General features: G+C 38.1%; 1 protein-coding gene across 2 annotated transcripts in view; it reads left to right on the forward strand.

Annotated features, from left to right (window-relative positions):
- ntrk3b (neurotrophic tyrosine kinase, receptor, type 3b) overlaps window positions 1–26,425 on the forward strand; it is a 132,018-nt gene that overhangs the window by 45,570 nt on the left and 60,023 nt on the right. For both annotated transcript variants that reach the window (XM_053512440.1, XM_053512439.1), the window contains exons 4-7: window positions 14,089–14,157; window positions 20,421–20,575; window positions 22,081–22,223; window positions 22,322–22,463. In XM_053512440.1, the coding sequence (XP_053368415.1) occupies window positions 14,089–14,157; window positions 20,421–20,575; window positions 22,081–22,223; window positions 22,322–22,463 (509 nt within the window). The remainder of the gene's footprint in view (window positions 1–14,088; window positions 14,158–20,420; window positions 20,576–22,080; window positions 22,224–22,321; window positions 22,464–26,425) is intronic.

Below are 26,425 nucleotides of genomic sequence, written 5' to 3' on the forward strand. Positions count from 1 at the left end.
GTAAAAAAAAGGTTTAAAAAGTGCACTGTTGTTCTGTTCTTGTTCATGGTGCTTGTGTAGACAAAATATTATGTAACTGTGTGTATATTCATCTATAAAACCAAGTTGATGAGGCTCGATCTATAATATTTTAGCACATGTAGATGGTCTAATTTCTCAAAATACAAACAAACTATTAGTCTGCTTTAAGCCACTGAGATATAAATCATGCAACTACTGTATAAGGAGGCTGTCACTGCATCACAATAGTGCATGTTCATGTTAATAAACTATAAAACATACACTATTCCTAATTATGCAAAAGATCATTAAAGCCATATACTGTAAGTCAAAATTTTATTGTTGCTTCCGTAAGGACCATTAGCCATTGAGGGGACAGGTATGTTTATACGTCATGTATTGCGCTTTGTAATTGTCTGACTGAATATAATTGTGACTGGAGCGCCATTATTTTTCCTCCTCTCAAAAATGCTTTTCACAGTATGCTGGTGTGGCTTCCGGTGAGTGTTTAGCAGGTAATCAGGTTTCCTATTAAAGCTACAATCAAGAATTTCATTTGAATGCAGTGGTTGCCATGGTGGTTCATTTCACTTTTTATTGATGACCAAAAACAGTCAGGATTAAAAAAACAATACTGTTTAAGCTACAATTAGTGTAGAAGAAGTGTAATGTACCTGTAGGATTGAAAATAGGTAAAAACTAAAAATGCCTAATTTGTTTCTGCTTAGGTTGGTCTGGGATTGTACTGAGCCATGAAATTTCTTTCTAATTCATTTGCTTGTTTTATTAAATTGTACAATCCAATGTTTCCCCCTAGACTAATTAGAAAAATAAATGATGTGACCACTCTGGGTCTCCATATGATCTCACTGATCATATATGTGGAATATAATAAAGCTATGTAAATAATATAGTAATATAATGTACATAATACTGGCTTGATGATATAAGGATGTTAGATAAGGCTGATTATAACCTGATTATAAAATTATGAAATGACATCAGTTGGCAGCACAGTGGCGTAGTGGTTAGCAATGTGGCCTAGCACCTCCAGGGTCGTGGTTCGATTCCTGCCTCTGGTCTGTGTGCATGGAGTTTGCATGTTCTCCCCGCGCTTGGTGGGTATCCTCCAGGAAATCCGTTTTTTTCCCCACAGTCTAATTGGCGTAGTAGTGGGCTAAACGGCAATCCCAAATTGCGCATAGTGTGTTTGTGTGTGTGTGTGCCCCTGCAATGGATTGGCACCTTGACCAGGGTGTACACTGCCTCGTGCCCCGAGTCCCCAGGGATAGGCTCCATGTTACCCTGTACAGGATAAGCATTATAGAGAATGAGTGAGAGTAACACAGTGAGTACATTACAGTGCATTATTGTTATTGATAATTTTCTGATAAAATCACATCCTGTTTTATTCCTTACTTCATATGTGCATTTTATCATTCAAATTAAATTCAGAGTCTCATACATCTAAGAAGAGACCTATAATATTTTATGAGTTAGAGTGACATCTGTTTGGGTCTGCTGTGCTTGTGGAGACTCTGATGAGCTCTTGAGACATTTCAGCCAAACCCACAGAGGCTGTGCCAGAGACATGGAGGAGGCAAATCTTTGTCCTGTGCAATATCACAAGCACATGCTGCACAAATATGGTCACCTTCCTGTATCTCCTTCCTGTAAGAGTTCTTTTTTTATTATCCAAGCTAGCATAAAAACATAAAATAACTGCATGTAATGTAGTATAATAGTCAATGGAGTATGATATTCAACATCAACACATACAAAATGTTTGAAAGAGACATCATTCCTTTCTTCAGAGAACTAAGTAAACATGTTGTTACAGCCATGTACAGTAAGAGCATGGTTCCAGAGGAGAATATGATTAGCTCTTCTTGACCCATATTCAAGTTCCTTTGGATACTTGGCTAGCACCTTGTGTTGGGTGAGAGCATCAAGAGCAGCTCACGTAAGGTCACGATAGCCCACTGTTTTGAATTTCACACAGGAGTGCTGCTTTTCTCTCCAAAGAAAGAACTCTGCCAGTTCCTGCTGCCATCTGCCCTCCTCTTCCAGTTCATCAGAACAGCTCAAGATGGCAGACCCAGGTGCCAGGGCATAGCAGCTCAGCAGATGACAGTTTGGAGCTGCTGCTGGGAGGTGCTGGCCCACTGTCAGATTAAGCTCATGGTAACAGCTCTTCGTTTATTATTGCCCTCTCACACCTTTGTTGTACATTGGTGTCAGTCTCTGAGCTTTGGTCTTGCAATCAACACCTTTGATGGTGCAGACTAAAAAAGCAAAGGGTAATAACAATACAGCTTTGGATTCTTGCCCCTAGGATCATTTGCAACCAAGAGCTAAGGGCTTCTGTTATTGGTGCAGCAATATTAACAGAGGAGAGGTTGAATTGATCCGCGAGTTTTATATGGAGGAGCCACCGGAGAGATGACCTGCTGGGAGAGACCAGCTGGAGGAAGAGTACCTTCACATCCTTCATTTTACCCAGACTCTACAAGCTAGAAATCATTCATGTCTAAAATTTTTTTATTCTTTATTGCCTCCAGTGTTCCATTACCCCAGTACTACCATCTACCACCACCAGCATTGCCACTTTCTATTTTTTTTTAAACATCTCTTGCTAGGATTATATCTCAAAGCGTGATGTCCGACATCCTAAATTCATCTCTTTCAGCCATTTTGCAATCATTGGAAGCCAGTTCCATCAAAGCCGGGCAATCAGCGGAAGGAGCATTTGAATAGCAAGTTGCTTGTCAATGTGCCCTTTGGAAAATGCTCCTCATTTCTTGCCATTTTTCAGCAGAAAGAGCTAAATTATATCAAGCATATGTGTCTTCATTTATCATAGATTGCTCAGGCTGTTATAAAGTATGAAACTATTCCAATGGACGTCCAATGTGCATCATAATAATTTGGTATAATAAAGGGCAGGGCCAATCAGTTAAAAAAACAAACAAAAGAACAATCATCTAATTAAAATTTAAAAAACATGCTTTTTAGTTTTAAATCCATTTAGAACTTTCATTTGAATTTGCACATGCTCCCTAATGTAAAAAATATATCATTATAGCAGTTCTGTTAATTGAAAATCCAGGATCTTTTGTAATTTTTCATGTAATTTATCCCTCGCTCATCCATATCTTTATGTACCATGCTTTGTGCACTGGTGCACTGTCAACTTGGAACAGGAACGGGCCATTCCTAAACTGTTCCCACAAGGTTGCAAGCATAATACCAGTTTCAAGTACTAGGGTACTAGGGGGAAAATAGCATATTAACCTTGTATTAATGGAGCCTTGGGTCTGCTTAAATGGTTTATTACTTGCCTCCTTTACTGTACATCAATTGGCACTTTATATTCCCTTGTCTATTAATCAACCATAACATTAAAGCTATTAACATTATAACCACCAAAGTATTTACAGTAGTTCCCCTGTGGCCCTTCAGCGTTTGTCTCCAAAGGGCCCTGGGGGTGTACTGTGATGTTTGGAAACAAAAGGTTTAAGGTACTGTCGGCTGCTGGTGTGCATGGTGTGTTATTGTCTGTGGGATCAAGACCACTCGGTTTAGCCTTTGGTCTCTTTGGGCATGGATGAACCAGTGTTTAGTTCGCCGGCCGGTGACGTTAATCCTCTGTGCTCATTTTATAATATAAATTTGAAGTTAGAATGTTGAGATTTTATAAGATACATACAGTGTTATTTGATTTAAACTAGCAATAGAGAGTTATGGTAACTTTGTAAGAACTACAAAGAAAGAAACTAAAAGAGCCCACATATGAAAGCGCTATTAGTGCAGATAAGTCTCTACTCCACAGCAAAATATTGGTTTCCATCTCCTTTTAGCCATGATGCCAATTCTTTTAGGACTTTCAGTGTTGTTTTTAAATTTAAAGCAGGTATCTGCAGCTATGAATAATAGACAGCTGCATGACTCAGCCTAGGTGCATTGAGCGGCAAAAGAGCGTCCGTGGGATGGGAGGCACCGCACCTGCACCAAAGGGCCTTTTGAAACTTAGCTGTAGACATTCTGAAGAAATCTTTTCAGCCCTTGAACCATAGATAGGCAATTAATCTGCAGCTTCGTGTTTACCTTTTTTTTTTTCAAGGTTATCTGGGAGGATTTTTTCGCGCTGTTATGACAGAAAGACGACATTTAGTCAGTCGTTCAGTGTGGGCAGTTTCACTCAGGCTGATTCACAGCACAGTCACATCCTTTCGAAGGATTGTTTGAAGAGGCTTTATACATAATTCTCTGCCTGATCAAGTATGAATGGGCAAAAGGATGCATTTGCTTCTCACATTGCTGGAATGGGGTGAAACAGTCTGAACCGCTATTCGAAATGGTTCATTCAAAGGTTAAGTTCAAAGGGATCTTTTCAAATGAATTTCTCATTCATGACGAAAATGATTTCAAGTGCCTGAGTACATCCTAACTTGAACCTGCGCCAAGCTCTTGAACTGTAGTCGCGACTCTAAATCACTTGGAAGTAATTTTTTTAGCCACAAACAGATTCGCTAATGAGTTTTATTGCACCTTTGCAAGTACATCTGGAAGACGATCATTTTTTCTCAATGTGTCATTTATTATATTACTTATTGTACAAGGAATAAAACATGATGGGACACACTGTTATGGCGAAATAAACAAGAGGCTCATGTTATGCATCCCAATGTAAAGTGAATTTACTGTCGCCATCCCAAAGTTAAATATTCTGTTATAACACACTCTCCCAAGCTAACTCAGAACTTTAAAGGTCTCAGATTTTACTAAGTTAACGCAGGTCTCAGAGTTTATTCAAAACGTTTCTGTACATGCTCCAGCTGTAATACCCCTCAGATGCAATTTTTATACCATAAACTCCTGTTATTCTCCTGTCATTTCTACTTCAAATGCACCATTTCACAGGTCTATGTAAATGAGCCAGAGCTGAGACCTGGCCTGCCAGAGAGTAGCGACAAGCTACAGTACAAGAGGCTCTTCTTGTATGAGGTCACAATAGGGGCAAATCTAATTGGCTTGTTTAAGCCACAGCCAATCCAAAAATTGGAAAAGGACAAAAAGCAGGAAATATTTTTCACTTGCACACACATGAAAAACAACCTGAGTGCCAAAAAAAAAAAGATTAAAAAGTAAATGTTGCATAATGAAGTCCTGTAACACCCTCAAACGTAATAAACCACAAAAGTAATATAAATTCGCTGCTTTTAATGTAATAATCCCCCAAACGCAATACATTTTCCTTCAAGAAATTTATTACGATTGTGGGATTATTCCATTATTACAGCATTGTTTTTTTTTTATTGTTTAAAGTTTTAAATGTAGAAAATATTCAATTTCATTATTTTAAAATTCATTTTTGCATGACTTAAAATGTTTGCACAGTACTGCATATATTACATCTAACACACAGTCTACATACAGTACTCTGTATATTCAATATGGGCAGACATAAAGACTGAATAATACAGTAGTAAGTTAGTTTAAATAGGGCAGCACAGATGGTGCAAGAAGTGGTATTGCATCAGGCTATTGAAATACACAGTGTAGCCGTCACAGCTCTTACTGTGGCACCGCGCAGGGTCTCGATTCTTTTTTTTTCTTCCCCTTATTTGGCATGCAAATGCAGGGCTTGTCATTGTCCTTAGCATGGATCAAAAGGACTCCTCTCTAATACTTCTAAGACATTATTAGTATGCATGGGCGAGTAAACAACTATTAAGCACCAATAGATTGCCTCATATCTAGCGTCTATTTGTTTGAATAATAACTGTTAGGTTATGCAGCTCATAATGAAGATGTGGGTTCTCACTTATCAAGTCTAAATGCAATCTGACATGATTAGCTTTGCCGCAGAATTTTACTTTAAAGTGACTGTTTCATTCCTGCAATATTCTATAAGTTGATCTTGGTAGTCATGGTATATTCAGAGCTGTCTTTACAAATCCATTTTGTAGTAAGCTGCCTTTTTTTGTGGTTAAGCAGTGTTGTATTTGCTGGTTTACTTTTATATGTTTCAGAATAAGGGAAAATAAGGATTCATACAAATTTGATCCACTTATACAGGTGCATCTCAATAAATTTGAATATCATTGAAAAGTTGATTCATTTATGTAATTCAATTCAAAAAGTGAAACTCACATATAATATAGATTTACTACACACGACTAATATATTTAAAGTGTTTATTATTATTTTTTATTATTTATTATGGCTTACAGCTAATGAAAACCCAAAATTCAGTATCTCAGAAAGAATTCAATATTGGAGACTCAAGGCCACTCATGGTGTCTCAATCTAATCAGCTAATTAACTCAAAACACCTGCAAATTTTTCCTGAGCCTTTAAATAGTCTCTTAGTCTGTACGTCATAAATTTTTATAACATATAAAAAGTTTTTAAATTGAATTATGGATTTTTTTTTTTTGACATTCTAATTCATTGAGATGCACCTGTATGTGTAAATATTCACAGTATATATATATATATATATATATATATATATATATATATATATATATATGAAGAACGCAGCGAGAACAGGGTCAAAATGGCAAAATACATAGTACTATGGCCACATGCCTGTTTCCTTTTAAGTACATGATCACGCACTCACCAGGTCCAATGAAGTCAAACCGAATTATTACTATGTCCAATCAGATCGCACCATGCTCTAACCAGGTACTTACAGTAGCATGTGCTTACTAAGTTGCCATTACATCTGGAGGGTCGGAATAAATACTGTGGCACGTGCAGTGCTTTTCAGCAGGAACTGATGGTGTAAGGAACTGGATCCAGTATTTATACAAAATTCTGTAAAATGTGAATAGACATGCTGATAACTTGCTGTACCTAAAAAAATTTAATATATGCTTAACATGATCTTCATGTGGCACATGATCTTTAATGTGACATGGACCTACTATACCATATTCATAGAACAAGCATGAAGAGGCCATTGTGAGAACTCCATTGATTGAGCAACAACGCAATGACATCCCAATGACAAAACGTGACCCGATCTTCCCTGTCAGCGCTGATGATTGTAGTTCATCAATGAAGTCCTTAAGAAGTGGTAATTACGCTGTTAACTGGTCCATGCCATTGTTACTATGTCCTCATTAAGGTCCTCCTGCATCTTCTCTGCAAATTAGACATCATCGAAGTGAACGTGAACAGAGAGGTGTAGTAGAAGAATATTGGAGATTTTAATCTTAATCAATCAAGCATTTGGGGAGATTAGGGAGATGAACGTTTGAACATGACAGTGACCTTGAACATGTACCCAAAATGACTATGACCTTCAGCGGCCGGGTCTATCTCCTGACCCGAATCTCACTGAAAAAAACTGGGAGGATTTGGAAATTGCAAGATCCTCAAAGGCAACTGTGATACAGGTGATCTTGGGGAATTAAAGAGAACTGGCACATAGAGAGAGAACTGGAACATAATGCTGCAATACTTGACTGCTTCTTCTAATACATGTGTGGAAGCTGTAATGTCAATTAACCCCTTTGGAAGTACTAATGTTGTTAATTTGTTGTGTTCCATACTTTTTCATTATCAACTACTATAAAAAAGGTCTGAATACATATTTCACCTCACTGTATTGAGGTATGTTTTCACCTTAGCATTGCTCATCTTTTATTACACTACAAAAGACAGAAGAAGAGTTTTTCCCCAGTTGTCCCATGATATCTATATAAATAAAAGAAAGGTTTTGTCTGTACATTGGTCAGAACTCGCTTTTGCAGTATCATCTTTACGTTTCATACATTGCAGGACCCAAAACCAGTCTCAGAAATTTCTGTCTGTGTGTCTGACCAGCAAGATTGCGTCACAGCATATAGCTTTAAAAAAGTATTATTATTATTATTTTTTTTACTCATTTAGGTCTTTTGGCTATACGAATGACTCAGAGACAATCAATGCAATAGTTTACCATGTATACACAGAGTATGCAAAAGACACAAAAACCACTGTAATGTGCCTACAGCATGGCATGATCCGCAATACACAGACACGACAGTGTGAGTAATCATGGCGTACTCTAAATGAATGGGACGTACACTATGAAAACTAAACCTTTTGCCATGAAATCAAATGAAATCAAAATGTAAAGTATAATGGAAGTTATGAGTAATTTCTGTGCCAGATTATAAATTGCACGTTTTAACGGTGCATATGTTAAACTGTGGGTGTGTCTCAATTCCACTGCTGGACAAAATGTATCGATATTTTGGCCATACTTACATATCTGCCTGTAGTTTAACTTGCACGATAAGTGAAATCTAAATTGTGTAAAAGCTGAAATGTTATGAGCAGTTGTGCCGGATTTAATAATATCCTTTAAAATAAGCTACTAATTAGCTACTTCCTCAATGTAAAAAAAAAAACACCTGCACCAACAGACATTATTGAAAAGCTAAACTGAACATTTTTACTGGAAATAGTCAATATTCTCACTGCTGAAATAACAGCGCTGAAGTGGTATAAGTGAATTTTAAATGTGTTTTAGGACAAAACAATCTATATCTCATTTACTTTTTCTATTTCTCATCTGTGATTCTCATCTGTGATTATTTTATTTCTTTGTACTAATCAGTTAGGCAGAGAGTTTGGCTGTACAGAAAGACAGGCATGTACATGGGCTTTAAACCGAATGATAATACTTACAGTACTGATTACATTAAAGCTGATAAGCTTATTTTTAGCTTTAACCTTTTAACTAAAAACTTCAAACTCTTTACACAGGTATGGCTACTAACGCTATATAATATAGTAGCAAATGTCATTTTGTTGGAGCATTGGTATATACTAGATTTCTGCTGTGCAAATTTTTTTTCTGGGATGAAGTAAATGTCTAGCAATTAATCCAATGATTTAGCTAGCCATTTCTTGCAGTACATCTTTGGCACTACTTCAACATTACTCGATTTTGCTTTTGGCACACAGTCAACAGCTTGGTCAACATCCATGTTTAATTCCTGTTTTTTTCCCCCCTGTCAACCTACGGTATACCTTCAGAGCTGTTATGCTTTCTTAGACCCCAAACAAGACATTTGTGGCATCTTCATGATTTAAACTTACAGTCTCTTGACTTATGGGGGCCAGGATTGTTATTTCCTATGCGCTGGTCTGTCAGGGCAGTGCAATAAAAATGACAGAGGCTAACAGTCGAGATAAACTCATCAATAAGGCAAGTTTCGGAAGTGGTAGAGTTGAAAATGGTGTCCAGATTGATAACTATTACAGATAATATCTCCAGCTCCTCCAGGGCATGCTTGTCAGCTTGTGGAGTACCTTTTAGTCAAGATGATAGGAAGGAGTACAAGAGGAAGTCATTCCTGCTGACAGCTGTCAGACTGTACAACTGTACTGAAGCTCGACTTTGGACAATGTAAGGATCATTGGGTTTGTAGACTGTTCAGGGTTGTTAGTTAGTAGGTGAGTGTGGCAAGGAAAAAGGCCTTAAGATGACATGAGAGGAACCTTGAGGTGAAACAAACTCTTAAACCATGGCTTATTTTGATCCACGTCAGAATTTTTGTGAGGTATAATGTAATGCAATAAAAAAAAAAAATATTTCCTATTTAGTCGTTTACTTAAATGTTAATGTTTATTAAAATATATAAAGTTTAAACTATTTTAGAATAGCAGTAGCTAGGTTTTTACAGACAGGGTCATGTTTAAGCCATCACTCAGGTTCTACACCTTCTTAGCCTCCCATCTTTCTTGCCTTTGCGATCACCTTCAGCATATTTGTTGGTCTCTACTCGGGTTCACTACACTCCCTGAAACATTTCAGGAATTCAAGTTGAATCACACCAAAGGCCAGCACCTAACATGTTTTTAGACATGGGTCAGCAGAGAGCCAACCATTTTAACTAGAGTTTCAGCACTGAGGCTCATGTGAATTTTAGAAAATGTTGAGTATAAGGTACTCTGGGGTTTTTCAGTATTCTTTTTGCACTTTTGTGTAGGCTGACTCTGGATCGTGTAATTATGATGTATCAAAGTATAGAGATATGGAAGAGGGGAAAAAGGTAAAATGGCATTAATTGTATGGAAAGGATGTTTAGGATGAGCTTATTATAAATGAGGTTCTTGTGATGAGTATATGGCCAGTCGATATAATTGGAGCAGCAGCTTATAGGTTCAAATCTAAGATATGCAGATGATTATTAACTGAAGCACAAGTGAGTCTGGGTATAGACTGTTTGTTAAATTCAGTCTTCCTAAAAGGGTATCCAAGGGAGATTATTCACAACAACAGAAGTTATAATAGCTGAACATTTTAATCCGAAATAAAGCAATTGTTGAATTGTTTTATTGCATATTCCGTCCATCCCTCCATCCATCCATCCATCCATCCATCCGTTTATCCATCCACCCACGCACCCACTTACCCAGAAATATCCAATAATGCACTTCTGTTATGCTATTTGATTCCCATAATTAGCAGTAAATCAACAGATATCCCTGGCTGACACATTTAGCTGTGAGTAAAGAGTAATACCAAAGTGAGTCAGGTATATTGAGTCAGAAAAGCAAACAGCTGCTGTACAGAAAAATGTATTCTGACTTCCTATAGTTCTCCTATAGCACATGGGAATTAATGACTCCCTCTGTTCTGCTCAACACCATTGGTCCATAATGAGGCAATGATTACAAAAATGAAGCATATTTTTGTGCCTACTCAAGCTCCACATTAAAGCTGTTGTCTTGAGTGTTCCCGTAGCTGTTACAAATTACCATGCGCTGAATCTGTTATACAAAATTGACTAAAATGGCCTCTCTACAATTATTACTAATATTTCTTTTCTGTAAATTGGTTCTCAGCGTAGAATGATGAATTTACTACAAATCGTAACGTGGGCTGCCGTGTAATAAGGCCAATTCTTTTGAATCCCTCATTGCCTAAATATGCCTTACTTACAAATCAAAGACCGAGAAAAACAGGAGGGTAGCATTTTAGACTCTGAGACCTCTGACCTGATTATGCTGGCACACTGTTAGTTTTCAATTTCAATATTCACCAGCATCCTTCAATTCGCAATGGTTTTTCACATCAGATGACAAATTAATTTTTTCCCTAATATATTATCCCTTTCAGTCAACAAATTATTCCTTTTTTCTGACATTTTTCTTCACTGTGGTGAGCGGTGACCTTTTTAAAGAGCATCTCTTTAAATATGTAGGTGGTTTGGGCAAATAAACCAAAAATGAGACAAGACTGAGGATTTTTTTTTTCACAATGTTAATGCTCAGTGGGACACTCAGGGAGGAAATTCTGTAAATACCATGGGCTTCACATCTGTTGTGACCGTGTTTCTTCTCTCGGCCCTGTAATAAAATATTTATGTCACCAGGCGATTGTCTGATTACAGTTGTGATGTTTCCTTCACTTGGCTGAGCTGCTAGCTCGAGGCTCAGGAATTCACTGCGGATGATTCCCGCTGCTTAGTCACCAGCTTTGCACTGACGGACTGGCCTTGATCTGTGAAAGACGCTGATTCAGTGAACCTACGAAAATAAAAGGCTACCTGTTCGCGATGTGGGTGACTTGACAGAAAAGAAAGGAAAACTGACTTCTTGACAGCACTGCCGTTAGAAGTGGCTTGGTTTTATATTCTTTTGTTCCCACATATTTATATATTATAAGCTATGAATATACTGTATGTACAGTAGAGCTTTAAAATAAGAGATGTCATCCCAACCTCAGAAAAATCCAGCTATAACGACCGACCACTTGTTAATACACTGTTCATAAATACAGTTTGAACATTTCCCTTCTGCAGGCTTTAGAACAGAGAAAAATCAATGCCATGTTGGGATTTATGTAACATGGTTTGATAACCCCCTTCAGAAATTCTTGAGTCAATAACAAGCGTCAGAATACAAAAAAGGTACAACCTAGACTTCCTGAGGAGTGAGAAAGTGTGTGTGTGTGTGTGTGTGTGTAGGGGGTGATGACACCAGAGACCAGTGCAGAGCCAAGCAAACTCCTCCCACTGCATCAGCTTGCATCGGCTGAGCTTGTTGCTATGGTGACGGGTCTCAGCAGCGAGCCGTGCTTGTTATAAAACTCATAAGAGTTTCCAACGACCCTGAAAATGAGCTGGTCATATAGTCAAAATAGGCTCTCTAAAGTCGGCCTTACCGCCTCTTCCTTCCTCAACCTCCTTGGTACTACACAGAATCGATTTTGATATGATGAACTAACATTTACACACGTGTGACCTGAAAGACTGCCTCTGGGTTTCTAGCAGCAGTGAATGACCATTTTTTTTGTATGTTGTATCCATGGGGGAAAAAAATGCATTCTCTTGATGTACTGCTCACAATCCCTCCAACTACCTTATATAAATCAAAAGAAATTATATTTAAACACAGAGCACTAGGTGGGGTACACCTTGAACTGTAGGGCACACAAGCATCCACTCAGTCACACACTACTTGCAATTTTAAAATGCCAGTTTACCTAATGTGCATGTTTTTGGACTGTGGGAATAAACCTGGGTACCATAGATTAAACCCACCAAGCACAGATAGAACATACCCAAGACGAGAATTAAACCTTCGGGGACAGTGCTAACCTCTACGTCGCCATGCCATTGGAGTATTGGGCGAAGCATACTCCCTTCCCTGGAGATATATCCAATGTTTTTGTAGCAGTTACCTTAGCGATTGAGCTGCCAGCATGATGCCCGATTATCATTCACACACTACGGACGAATTTGGGAACACCAGTTATCCTAACCGGCATGTGCTTGGACTGTGGGAGGAAACACAGAAGGAACCCACCAAGAGGTGTGCATGGGGAACATGCAAACTCCCTGCACCCAGACGTAAGGCGGAAATCGAACCCTGACCCTGTAAGACGATTGTGCTAACCACTAAGCCACCATGGGCCTTATATTTGTTATATAATACAACATTTCTTTTGCCTATTCCTTCTCCTAAGCTATCCTTTTTTACAGTACTATTCAAGGTTTTGGCGAAGAATATCCATTTACTGTACTTTTGACTCTTTTGTATAGTCCATAAATATTTGGACAGTTGAATGAAGACTAAAGATAAAAAGCATTTATAAAAAGGAGGCATTGAAAGTGGTATTCACAGCATTCTATACAATAACGTCCAGGTAAATAACTTCCATTTTCGTTGCAAGGAAAAGATTTCACTTTGTATCATGAACATTCATTTTCTAATGTCCCTTTACACAAAGCGTGACCCCAGTGTCGTTGGTTAGAAGCCATTTATGAGTCCCCAGCCAGCTTTTTGGCTTTTATAACCCCTAGCCTTTGATTGCCTCTTGAATTTTCCGACTGCGAAGCGCTCGAGTTTGCCTTATTGAGTTGGCGGAGCGGCTTCGTCCCTCGCAGCTGTGTTCCTTTTCTCTCAGCTCTTCTTGGCAGCGATGGAGCCTCTCCCTGACTTCCTGTTGCATAAAGCCTGCCTGGCTTTTGTTAACTCTTTTAGGAGCACTTGGACTGAGGCTGTTGCAAATTTTAAATGTTTTTTTTTTTTTTTAAGTGGAATAATGTTTGATGTCTCTTAACATATAAAGAATAGGCATGATGCCATGATGGAGCTCTAGAACGAAACAACAGATAAGTTTTCTATTGCAAAACATATTTCGAAGGCCAACGATGCCATAGCCATCCATTACTGGACACCAAGGGAACAAAATTTGCCATGCTCTCTAAGTGGCAAGACACATTTGGTCTCCACTGTCAATCATAGTGAAATTAGCCAATCGTGTGAGCTCATATATGCAGAAGAGACAATCCTCTGCTCTGTGATGTTGCACCATAAGCAACAGTTCGAAAAGATGTGTTTGGCTGACTTCACACTTCACATAAGAAAGGATGCTAGCCTTTATAACCAGTTTGAAAGCTGATGTATGATATAAAAAACTGGGAAACGTTGCAAAGATTTCTGAGGAATAAAACACTACAACAGTAATTCTACTTAATGCTGGGCCTTATCTCATCACCCCATTGTCATAAATAATTAAATACTTCTACATGAGCCTGCTTTAATTAATATTTTTGTCTTGCCTTACAGAAATCTATCCAAGAACCCACTTACTACACTCTCCTGGCAGCTGTTCAAGAACCTTCAGCTGGTCGAACTGTAAGTATGGCACTGATTTGTGTGGGGTTTTTTAAATTCCTTTTTTATTTTTTAAATGTATTATTCTATTCCTTCTCGGGTTTCCATCACACCTTTTGTCAAACCTTTTTCTCCTACACTTTTCTAATATCTTTAGACAATTATGATTAGTAAAACAGTTGGCAGAATTTGCAGCGATTAGCACGTTTGACTTCACAGTCACTATGTAGTCCTTGGAAGATCCTGTGATTTGGTCAGGATGTGTGAACCTGCAGTGTGTCATAACTTTTGCGGAACATTCGAAACATATCAGAGGTCAGGATATTCGGCAGCACGTGTGCCATTAATTACGGTGATTGTTCGGCTTTTGGAAAAATGGCGCCTTTCCAATTAGGGATGCTTGATTGTATGGAAGTGACCATATGTTCAAATGAAAGTCCTCCATTAACTAACGGCATAGGGCTGAATTGCAGTTTCGATTGTCTGCGATTTATTACGCAGCCTTTCTGCAGACACAGACACAGCTCCAGGGTGTTTTTAATTTCATACGCTTTTCCTTAGTCATATTGCAGTGGTCATCTTCAAATTTCTAGCTTGACTGCTTGCTGATTACGAACAATTTACTATGCATCATTACAACACAGGTAATTTGCTGGTTGTACAAGCACCATCAGCACGATAGCTCACCCATATAAATGTGTATTTGTGTCAGATCTCGAAGCTTCATCACACAGCCGTAAGCAAGCGAAGCATTAGAGCTACTTAATTAAGACGTGGCAGAGAAATGTATTGGTTTTGTCTGCTGGGAGCCTGACCTCATTTTCTTGTTTGTCATGAATATTTGTGCACTTTGTGGTTAAATAAAGCATGCAGTTTGTTCATTGATCATTGAGGGAGGTGCTGTCATTGTGCCATGCCTGAATTACTAGGACAGTACAGTTCCTGGTGGCTTAACAAGTTTCATGCCAGCCAGTCTCAACAATCTTCTTTGTATTCAGGGGTGTAAAAAAAATCAAGACTTTAGAGAGGACCATGTTGCAGGAACATGACCCTTTCTTATCATACTGCTATAATGTTGAATGTGTATTACATTAATTCCTAATTTCCTAATTATCCATTATGCTATATTTACTTATTTGGAATAACTGTTTAAAAATCTCTTATAATAATAATAATAATAATAATAATAATAATAATAATAATATTATTATTAACAACAAGAACAACAATAAGACATTTATACTGTCTAAATATAGAATTAAATCACAGCTTATTTCTTTCAAAGTTGGTTTTAATCAAAGATCAATTAAGTTTATGTGTGGGAGTGATAGTGTCTTACCTTGATTTGCATGAAGTAAAAGAATAACAAGCTTTTCTTAACTTGAGGCTGCTACTGCGGTAACTCGGGCAGCTCTCACCCGGGACTGCTTCCATAAACTTCCTACTTCAACTGCTCTGACTCAAGTTAGTCTGTTTAATTTTCATTGAGTGAAAAATATTAGTTTACAGTTATTTCTTTTTATTTTTTTATGTGGACGCATATCCTCAATTTCTTTATTTCGTCTTCTCACTGGTAATGGAAGAGCAAATATTAATAGTGCTACGTACTGTATGCCCAGCTCAAAGAGGGCACATTATCTGGCAACATTATCGCAACAATCAGGCTGAATTGGCTTGCAATGGTACAAGTAGTTGGCTTGTAAATTTTGAGTTGCCCCCATAACTACTCAAATGTATACACTCTTACGTGAATTAAAATGTACACTAAATAAACAAAAGCAGGTGAACACGTAACCATCACAATCATGTGGTTGGTACTCATATTCTCAAAGTTCTTTCGGAATTTCCTTTATCAGAAGTAAAGGGCCCAAACCTTTTCCAGCATGACAATTCCAATTGTGTAAAGCAAGGCCCATAAAGATATAGTTTAGCTTACCAAGGTTGATTTTGAAGAACTCGATTGGTTTGCACCGAGCCCTGGCCTCGACACCGATGAACACCTTTAGGCTGACCTGCACCTCTACGCTAATTGAACCCGGGCAACAGTAACTGACTTCATTAATGTTCTATGGGCTACATGAAGATAGCTCAGGCAGTCAGGGGCAGCTCAATTGTTTAGGCATTGGACTACTGATCAGACGGCCCCAGGTTCAAACCCAGCACCACCAAGTTGTCACTGTTGCGCAAGGCCCTTAATCCACAACTTTTTAAATAATTAATAAGATAAAACGTTAGTTACTGTGGATGAGGACGTCTGCCAAATGGTGTTAAAAAAAAATCACCACAATAATCATCCAAACTGTAGAGGAAAGCGTTCCTGAGAAGAGTAGAGGTTATTAACACAAGGAACTAAATCTGCGATGGGACGTTCACCAATTAACATATGGGTGTGATGGACTGGTGTCAAAAAAAAATAATAATAAAATCCTTGTCCTCAAAGCTAATTACAGCATTTAATTAGTATAACTTGTAGGTTAGTTAAGGTTTACATGGTCTAGGATGTATTTACGGCCAATTCTTTGAATGGATTTATGGTCGTTTAAAAAAAGTGCTGTATTATTTCATCAGGTTTAAAAATAAGTAATTTGTGTAAAAATATGTGCCAGACTACTAGGTTTTGCTCCCTCAGTGAAATCCTGCAAGTAGGTTTTTTTTTCTCCCCAACCTGAAGCTGCTATCAGTAACAGTGAATTAGGCTTATTTACCAGGTGGGTGTTGCAGTTTGTTTGTAATTATTTCAGTGAAGCTCAGCATGAGAATCGCTGATAAAGTGCCCACCTGCGCTCTTAGCTCCGCCTGAATCCGGCACAGTCCACTTTATCTTTGCTGACAGAAGAGGCCCTGTCACTGCTCTAAGCTCTTAGGCACTATATGTGCGTTCACATCTGCAGGATTTGATGATGCGCCCTGTTGGCTAAAACTGCCAGCAGAATACTTGAGCTCACTTTAAGCGGGTTCAATAACCAAGTCCAAATGTTACACAAAAGAGGAGTAAATGTGTTTAGTGTTTGTGACAGTATTATCTGGATGTTTTATTGACGGGAAATGTGTAAAAATGGGTCCCAGATAAAAAGCAAATAGACCAAGCAACATTTTTTTCTACGTCTTCAACGGTCCAATTTTGCTGAGCCTGTGCCCACTCTAGCCTTACTCCCTGTCACACTGAGCCATGTTCCCACTACGTCTACAAAAATTGCGTGAACGCAGTAAGAACATGTGCAACTTGGTCTGGTGAGGACATGATCAAAGCAACATGCATGAAGAGCTTTATAAGAACATAGTAATGATGGCAGTGACCAGTTAACGATCTAACTAACAGGGCCTCTAGGGCCTTTATTGACGTACTACAAGCAGTGAGAGAGGACATGAAGTTAGTTGGTGTGAGAGAAGAGGATGCAGAGGATAGGGTTAGATGGAGGCAGATGATTCGCTGTGGCGACCCCTGAAAGGGAACAGCCGAAAGACAAAGAAGAAGAAGACAAGCATGGCGTGGATGGGAAAGATTGGAGTTGTTATTGGAATGTCTGTGTTGTTGCCATGGCAATGGAGTTCAGCTACCGTTTCAGGCTTGTTCAATGACCATGGTAGGTCCATGCCAGTTTTAGTTCATATTATGTTGTTCCAGTGTATAATACCTTTGTGGCACACATTCAGCAGGTTATCAGCCTGTCTACTGTATGTCATGTTCAGAGAATTTATTTAAGATACTGAATCCAAGTCCTCACGGCGTAATTTTGTGATACAAAGCACGATGCTACATTGTGTCACGGTATTTACACCAACCCGCTGGATGCAATGACAGGACAGTAAGCACCTCTGGTGCAATCTAATTGGAAACAGTAATAATCTGGTTCGATCTGGTTGGACCTGGAGAATGTGTAATAATGTGTGTGATAGGAAATGATTCCTATCATTCATTGAAAACCTGACAGGCTTATAGGTAGGAATTAATAATGCACATTTTGTTTATTTTGACCCCATTCCTGCTGCGTTCTTCAGTATTTTTGGACGCAGTGGGAACTGTATGGTCTTCGTTAGAGTGTGGCAGGGCACCTAGATTATGGTTCTTGGCTGAGCTAAGTGGAACAAAAACTGTGTTTTTTTGCTGCATCAGTGATGCCTTTCTACTCAGCATGGTTGTAAAGAATTATTATTTTATCATATAGGTGCCTTCCTGTCAGCTTGAACTAGTTTACCATTCATACCTGACCCTCATCAAAAAGGCATTTCCAGTAGCTTTTTTTGTTTGTTTGTTTTGTTTCATGTACTATTCTTTGCAAAACTATCATGTATATCAATACTCAAACTAGCCCATTTGGCATCAGTAACCAGACCACCTTTAACTTTATTAAGATCTTATTAAGTAAGATTGATGTTCGACGTGAACGTTAACTGAACCCTATCTGCATGATTATATGCATTGTGCTGCAGGCACAGGGTAAGCTCCTGGGACAATTGCATGACCGTGCAGATGTACTGTTGTGGTCAGTGAGTGTACATAATATGCACAATGTACTGAAAATTATATATATATATATATATATATATATATATATATATAGACATCACCATATTGCCATTGTCCTGGTCTGTGCCTTCAGCTTGAAGCATGGAGCACTGCCAGAGAAATCATTTCTCAGTATTACTCCTGTTATACTTAGGCACATCGCCAAGGGTGGTCGCTGGAAAAATATGACTTATCCAGTACAACATGTCATTCAGTGCGGTTATCTGTTCCTGGGTCCTTGGGCTGAAAAGCATTTATCCTTACAGGACCTTGTTTTTCATTCAACACTGTGCATGCGTACAGCATTATTGCACTTAGATACTTCACTGGTCTTTAAATGCTGGAAAATTTCATTGGCTCGTCCTTTTGAAAAATTTTATCTGCAGGTTTGTTTTGTAAATCATGCCCAACCAAGAATTGCTAGAACACAAATGATTTTCTTCCTGTACTTCAATAAAACAATAATGTTCAATAATGTTGTAATTTTACCATTTTTCTTACTAGTCCAGTCATCCTTTTTTCATATTTTACCTCGGTTTTTATTTCAATTTATGCCTCGTTTTCTCATTACCGGCTCAAACCTGAGGGGCAAAAACCTGCGAACGCTATGCAGTTTGGAAGTAGTTAATCTAATGGTTGCAAAATAAGACAAAAGAAAATCTACTTTAAAGCCTGTGTTTTTGAGATTTTAGCCACAGGCTAATTCAAGCAAATATCACACTACAGATTCATTCATTTTGCATGAAAAGGGATGTGAAATGTTGGTGATAATAATGAAAACATACAGTGAAGTACTGCTTTCAGTCCCAAGCATACAGATTACTGGAAGGAGCATCATGCTGAGATGAAAGCGCATGTATAATGATATACAGTGCAGTTTGTTGAATCTCTTCATTCTGATTCATTCTGTGACTTTCAATCGTTGAATCCTACTATTGTGATCATAATCATTTCTAGGTCAGGAATTGCCAATGTATATCGACTAGTAAAATGCTTGTTTATTTGTTTAACTTACTTACTTAAAATTACTCTTATTTCTTATATAATAGACTATTATACGGAGCGCAATTTATAATAAAAGAAAATTGCACATCATTAAGTGACCCAGTATATTCGCTGGATAATAAAACTAGGAAAATAAAGAAAATATTTATGTTTACAGATGACTTATCAATGTAATATCATAATCATAGAAGAGAACTGAATTAGTGTCTGGACCCTTTTTTCTATTTCCAAATGATTCTCTATCCTTCTTTTCACATTTGTTTTGTTGATCTCTAAGCCAAAGATGAAATGCTTTTGTCCTCTATTAGTGCTGGGGCATAAAATCAAAGTACTTCAGATTTTGGTTTGCGTAGTTTCAGAACAGCACTTTATGTTTTTTTTTTTTATTAAATAAACATAATTCACTTTTATGTAAAACACAGCTCTGACAATAGTTTAAACTACAAAGTATTTTTTATTATTAATGCATTAATTCCATTTTATATTAATGCACGCTTTTTTAATGACCTATTCACATTTACAAGTATTGTGGACCTTTGGTTTAAATTAATGTGATGTTATTTAACAAAGAAACCCATTAATTATAGATATGGTGAACTTTTCTGTGAAGAGACATTTATTTATGGAATGGTAACAGTTACAGTATGTACGACCATTTAAACTGATTTTAATTATTTTCCTATAACAGCACTCCCCAAAGATTGTTTTATTCCTCACTTAACACACACATTATCACCATTATTTAGCCATGTTTTCTATCTGCTGTGTGCAGGCGACTGGAGGGAATCGTGTTCAACTGTGGCTGTGAGATTCGCTGGATCCAGCTGTGGCAGCAAAGAGGGGAGGCACGTTTACAGACTCAACAGCTCTACTGCAAGACCGGCGCCAACAAGATCCGCCTCCGTGCAATGAACATCGCTCAGTGTGGTATAAACCCTTATAAGCACCTCCAGTGGTCAGCGAGCAGTTACAGTTGTTTCTTTGATAACAAGGCAAAAAAACAAGTTACTTTGTACATAGTGTGGGAAGGAGCGGATTTAAAAAAATAATAATCTGGCTAGGTTTTATCTCACACATGAGGTATGGCTAAAAGTCTACCAGTCTGTAAAAAAAAAAAGGTATCCTACTGAATGTTTAACCTCCTGCAGTTTTAAGTGCAGGTGCTAACCAAGATGGCCTTAGCTGCAAAATCAGAGGCACTTGGGGTGAATGATATGACATTAAAGTAAGATACAATACAATGACAGCATTTGGCAGATCCCCTTATCCAGAGCAACTTATCATTCTTATCATCATTTTTATCTCATTATACAATAAGGATTAAGGGCCTTGATCAAGGGCCCAACTTGGTTTGAATCTGAAACCTTTCAAGCAGTAGGCTTATGCCTTAACCACTGAGCTACTGCTGCCCTACTGTACTGCATAAGATACAATACAGTACAATATAATACAGTACAACAGGAGGTTGCTTGCATATGACATCAAAGCATGTGATGTGAACTGCAGAAGTAGTCATTTGAGAGTATTTATTGGGCTTTAAATCTTTAATCTAGATTGGTCCTGTCTAAAATCATGCTTATTCTAAATATTCCACACTACTTCCTCATTTCATTTCAATCTGTTTCCCCAAATCTAAATTAAAACGTTTGTACTTTGCTTGAAATTTGGTTTGGTTTGTTTCAACACTGACCGTAATTAAACAAAGCAAAAATGGCTTAACGGATGTACAAGGCTGAGCACGGTCACTGATCCTGTGCCAACTGTGCATAGAAATCGCGAAATAACACACGCACAGAGAACACGGAATAATGAGATAATTACATAAATGGCTAGTTTCCATCACTTTGTGCATTGTGTTCAGCTTTTATATTCTCTCTCTCTCTCTTTTTTTTTTTTTTGCCAATGACCCAAATATCCAGAACACATTACAATTTCTGCAGTGCTACAGGTCTGCCCTTTGGTTTAGATCTCATTTTCCAGTTTAGCAAATCATACAGTATGTACAGTACAAAAATATATAGGAAGTTGCTTTGTCATTGCAGCTGACCTTTGCTAGAGTTCTCTTGGAAGCAGAACAAGACCATGATTTTTAACCTGTTTGTGACTGCTGGCTTCTCACCTGCCGACTTTAAATGAACCACACAGTCAGGGAAACCATGCCAGGGTTTTCAAACCAAGGACTGAAACAGACTAAATACTGCAATTGTGAAAGTACCTTAAAGGATTTACTTAAGTCTGAAAAAAAAATTATGTTTTTATTCTAATTGGTGGCACAATCTTAAATGAAATCCAGCACAATTGTATGCAGCTGTATCCAGTGGAGAAGACGTTTAATCTCTAATCTCTCCCTGCAACCCACCTCCCGAGCACTTATAGATTATTCTCGCAAGAATCCTAACAGTGAGATTAATCTCGTCTTCTTTTTAATGCAGACCTCCCCGATATCAGCGTAACGCACAGTAACCTGACGGTGATGGAAGGAGACAACATCACAGTCAGCTGTAACGGTTCAGGTTCTCCAGTGCCTGATGTGGACTGGACCGTGAAAGGACTTCACTCCATCAATACACACCAGGTGACGGCTGCTCACGTGGTACATGCTCATAGAGCTTATACAGTAGCTACATCTATTAGTAACCATATCCTATCTTGCATTCCCCCTCCACCCTCTAGTCAAATGTCTACTGGCCAAACATTCACTCCATCAACCTCACTCTCGTCAACGTAAGCCGGGACGACAACGGCTTTGTCCTCTCCTGCATCTCTGCAAATGTGGTTGGCATGACCAACATGTCTCTTCAGCTGGCTGTGCAATGTAAGTGCCCCTCACTCTTGGTATATTCGGGCAATTCTGAGTTAAATGCCTTTAGAGAATTTATTTTATTGGCACAATGTTTAAAACTAATTTTGCATAGGTGCCAAAAGAATTGCCTTGATACATGCTTTTTCCAAAATCTTCCAAATCTTCTTCTTAGACAGTTTTTATAGTGTATTTACAGTACCTGCTTTTATTTATTATAGTATTTTTACAGTAAATGCTGTTTTGTTTCTCAAATTTTGGTTTAATTCCCAAGACAGATTTTTTTTTTTATATATATATATACACATCTTGAAAGATGTTGGCCGTTTGGGAAAGCATATGATATGCACAGGAATCAGTTGTTGTGACAGGCAGCTGTGTAATTATGTGCATTAGGAGACCATTGAGTCATCGGAGCTTAGCTGGTGGAAAATATTTAGCAAACAGTCTGTAACTGCAATCCAAGCTTTGGAGTGGTACTGTAGGTGCACTGGTGCAGTGATGATAGTATGGGATAAAATTAACTACAGACTGATAACAGGGATTACTGTAAATACAGCAGATCAGAAAATAACAGAAAACTGTTTGAGAAGAAGATTAGGAGGAAAAGAAGTGCGAGGATAAAGTTTAAACGGTAACAGTGCAGTTCACACTTGCTGTCATGTTATATTCCAGAAAAACTGCTGTAATATACGGGTGATTTAAAAAATATATATTTTTAAGAAATTCAACTGAGCCAGGAAAATTAGTAGGAAAATTGTTCTTAGTGTTTAGTGTTAAAATGGAACAGAGCGAGATTGTATGTTCAACACAAATAAAGTTCCCTTTGTGCAGGAAAATTATGCTGGGTGCAAATATTATTCTCCCAACAAAGGGTGTATGAGAATAGAAAACCAAGAGCAGTGTTAAACTTTTATTAGTTTTAGAAATAAACAATTTATAAACATATAGTCTTGCCCACTTCTAGATGGCAAAATAGACGTTACTTACCGGATGCCACATTCCAAACTGCTAACAGAAGCACTTTCAGCAAAAAAAAAAGCACATCTAATAATGTTATGTCATCTTAAACAACACTTTGTCTGCTTAGTAACTGCTTCTAAGTCATTCGGAATTGCCTCTGAACTGTCCAGGTTGTGTTTCACAGCTAATACAAACTGCAAAGCTAAAGCTAATTAGCTTCCAACGCACAAGGCAGAATCCCAAATCGCTCTCTAACCCCTTTAAAAGTGCACTACTTGTTATGTGAAATAAGGGATTCTACACCCCCTAATTAGTGCACTAGCTTTCCATTTAACACTATTTGGGACTTAAACCCAGAACAGTTAGTTAGCTGTTAGTTACCTGCACAACATTTCATTAGTATTGTCTCATTTGCAACAGAAGCAATGAATTCACAAACGTTACGGCTAACAAATGCCACCAAATCCAGAAGAAATCACATACTTGTACATCATCTGAGGTAATCATGCTATGATAAGAAATCAAACATGCAAAGTCCACCACAACATACTGTACCGCATGTAAACAAAATCAGCAGAACAGAAGCTATCAGTTGCTAGGTAATTGCAGGTAATCATCAAGTAATCTTTCTGTTATTTGGCACCGAAATTCACCTTGAATGTAATTAGCAATGAAAATAAATTTTCCGATGTCCAGTGTTGTAACTGATGTCATAGTAGTTGTGTGTCTGCAAAAGGTCAATGGTTGCTTGAGAGGAGTATTAACAATTTAGATAAGTATCCCTATTTGTTTTATCATTATTGGGATTCTGTAAAAGTTATATCTCACCTTGCTAATAATCTACAGTACATGCATATCCTAGTAGATAGCAACAATGCCACACCTAGCTACTAGGATACAATAGCGGGAAGGCACACTGGAACAGCTCAACTGTCCATAATTCAGTCTTGAGTGTGTGTTAGCATTCTGGGTTCCTACATTTTTTCTCACCTTATCAAAAACAACAAAAAAGCAATAATAATAATAATAATTCAGGCAGATGATTGTATGTACTGTATGCATGGTGCCCTGCCATGGACTGGCATTCCATCTAGAGTGTGTTCCTATCTTACACCCTGAACAAACACCAGATCTAGTGCGATCCAGACTGGGACAAAGTGGTTAATAAATGATAATTAGCAAAGGATCTGCAACTCATTTTATCGCAATTTTCTGTAAATTGGTCATTTATATCTCTGCCCACAGTTTGTTGGCTAGAGTTTGCTTTTCTTCCCCCCAAACATGTTTTCTGCTTACGTCTTTTAATGCCACTCTTGTAAATTGCTTGAAATGAGCTAATGCAAAGAAATTGGAATACCTCAAAGCTTCACCATCAACATATCCCCATTTTTCAGCTGTCTGATGCTGGATTACAACCAAATTTGCAAATAAAAACCACAGAAGATTTCCAGATTATTCTCAATGGTTTTCCAAGACCTCCATATTGTGAAAATCAAGATTGGATGACATCATCCCTACATTATCTACTTAGGGTCTGATCGCTGTTTTATTCTATAAATGACCTTTTTTAACATTAGTAAGTAATCGATTGACTGAGTTAATTAATTGAGAGCCTTTGGTTGAAATGGAATGATGAATAGTCTGTACCTTCCAGTATAGATAAAGAATGAATGTTATGATGTTTCTGATTTTTATGCAAAATTTATGATACAGTAAGAACAATGTTGATTTTTGTGCAGAATGTTACAGCATTCAAAGAAATAGGGGCCCTTTCATCGTTAATAACTCTGTATACATTATCTTAGTTAATGTTGTGGTGAATCCAGAGTCTATTCTATTAATACTTTGAATACACACTGACTGTAACACCAGTCTATCATAGGCAACATGCATACACCCATGCACACTAGGGATAATTCAGACTAGCCAATTCACACACTAGCTCGTGAGAAACCCTGAGAAGCCAGATGAAAACCACATAGACAATGTGAGAACATGTACATCGCCATAAAATGTTAATAAGCTTAATATTGGACCAGGTACCCGGGTCGTGTGGCACCATTAGAAATAAATTGCCTGTACTTTAAGTCAAATATTAAAAGTGTTAAAAAAAAAAAAAAAAAAAAATCAAATCACCTACAGTGTACATATGTACATACATACATAGGCATGATAGCTTAGTGGTTAGCCCTGGCATCATGCACCTCCAAGTTCTGGGTATAATTCCTGGCCAGGTTCGATTCCTGTCTCTGTGTGCATAGAGTTTACATGTTCTCCCCGTGCTAGTTTCCTCCCACAGACATGCAAAAGACATGCAGATTAGGCTAATTAATGTTCCCAAATTGCTTGTATTGTGGGAATGAGTGTGTGTATGCCCTGTGATGAATTGGCAACCTGTCCAGGGTGTACCCCACCTCGTGCCAAGTCTCCTGGGATAGGCTCCAGGCCCCTGCTTACCCTGTGTACGGGATTAAGTGGTATAGACAATGAGTGAGTGAGTGATATATATAAGTATAGACACTATAGAAATAAACCCTGCTCCTCCTCAAGAAGTTTAAAATGGTGACAAGATGGCAAATGAACTGATAAGCCAATTAACAAGAAAGCACCCCGAAGCTTTTATGTAAGTGTAATCAGAAACACTTAGTAGGCAAGGAAGGTGAAAAGAAAGACACCAGTTGGAATTTAATTACAGAAATAGACGCTCCATTTTGGGCAATGCTCCATTATAGGTGGTAGTAACGCACTGTATGCTGTGTGTATGGCTTTGTGCTAGAGAGCTGAGCCCAGGATATGACCCTACTGAGTGACCAGTCTAGCAGGAGTTTCCATAAGTGCCTGCATCTCTCACCACCGAAGCCATTTCAGGCAGTAAAGGAAGAGTGTGCCGCACAGGAGACATTATGTTTAATAAATAGCACATGAATTTAAGCCACTGCATAGAGGAAGCCATTTAGTTTAATCGGCGCTCTGATGAACGACATTGACGGTAAAATGAAATGACAGCTCCGACC

Source organism: Clarias gariepinus, chromosome 15 (genome assembly GCF_024256425.1).
Source record: "Clarias gariepinus isolate MV-2021 ecotype Netherlands chromosome 15, CGAR_prim_01v2, whole genome shotgun sequence".
NCBI classification, from domain to species: Eukaryota; Metazoa; Chordata; class Actinopteri; order Siluriformes; family Clariidae; genus Clarias; species Clarias gariepinus.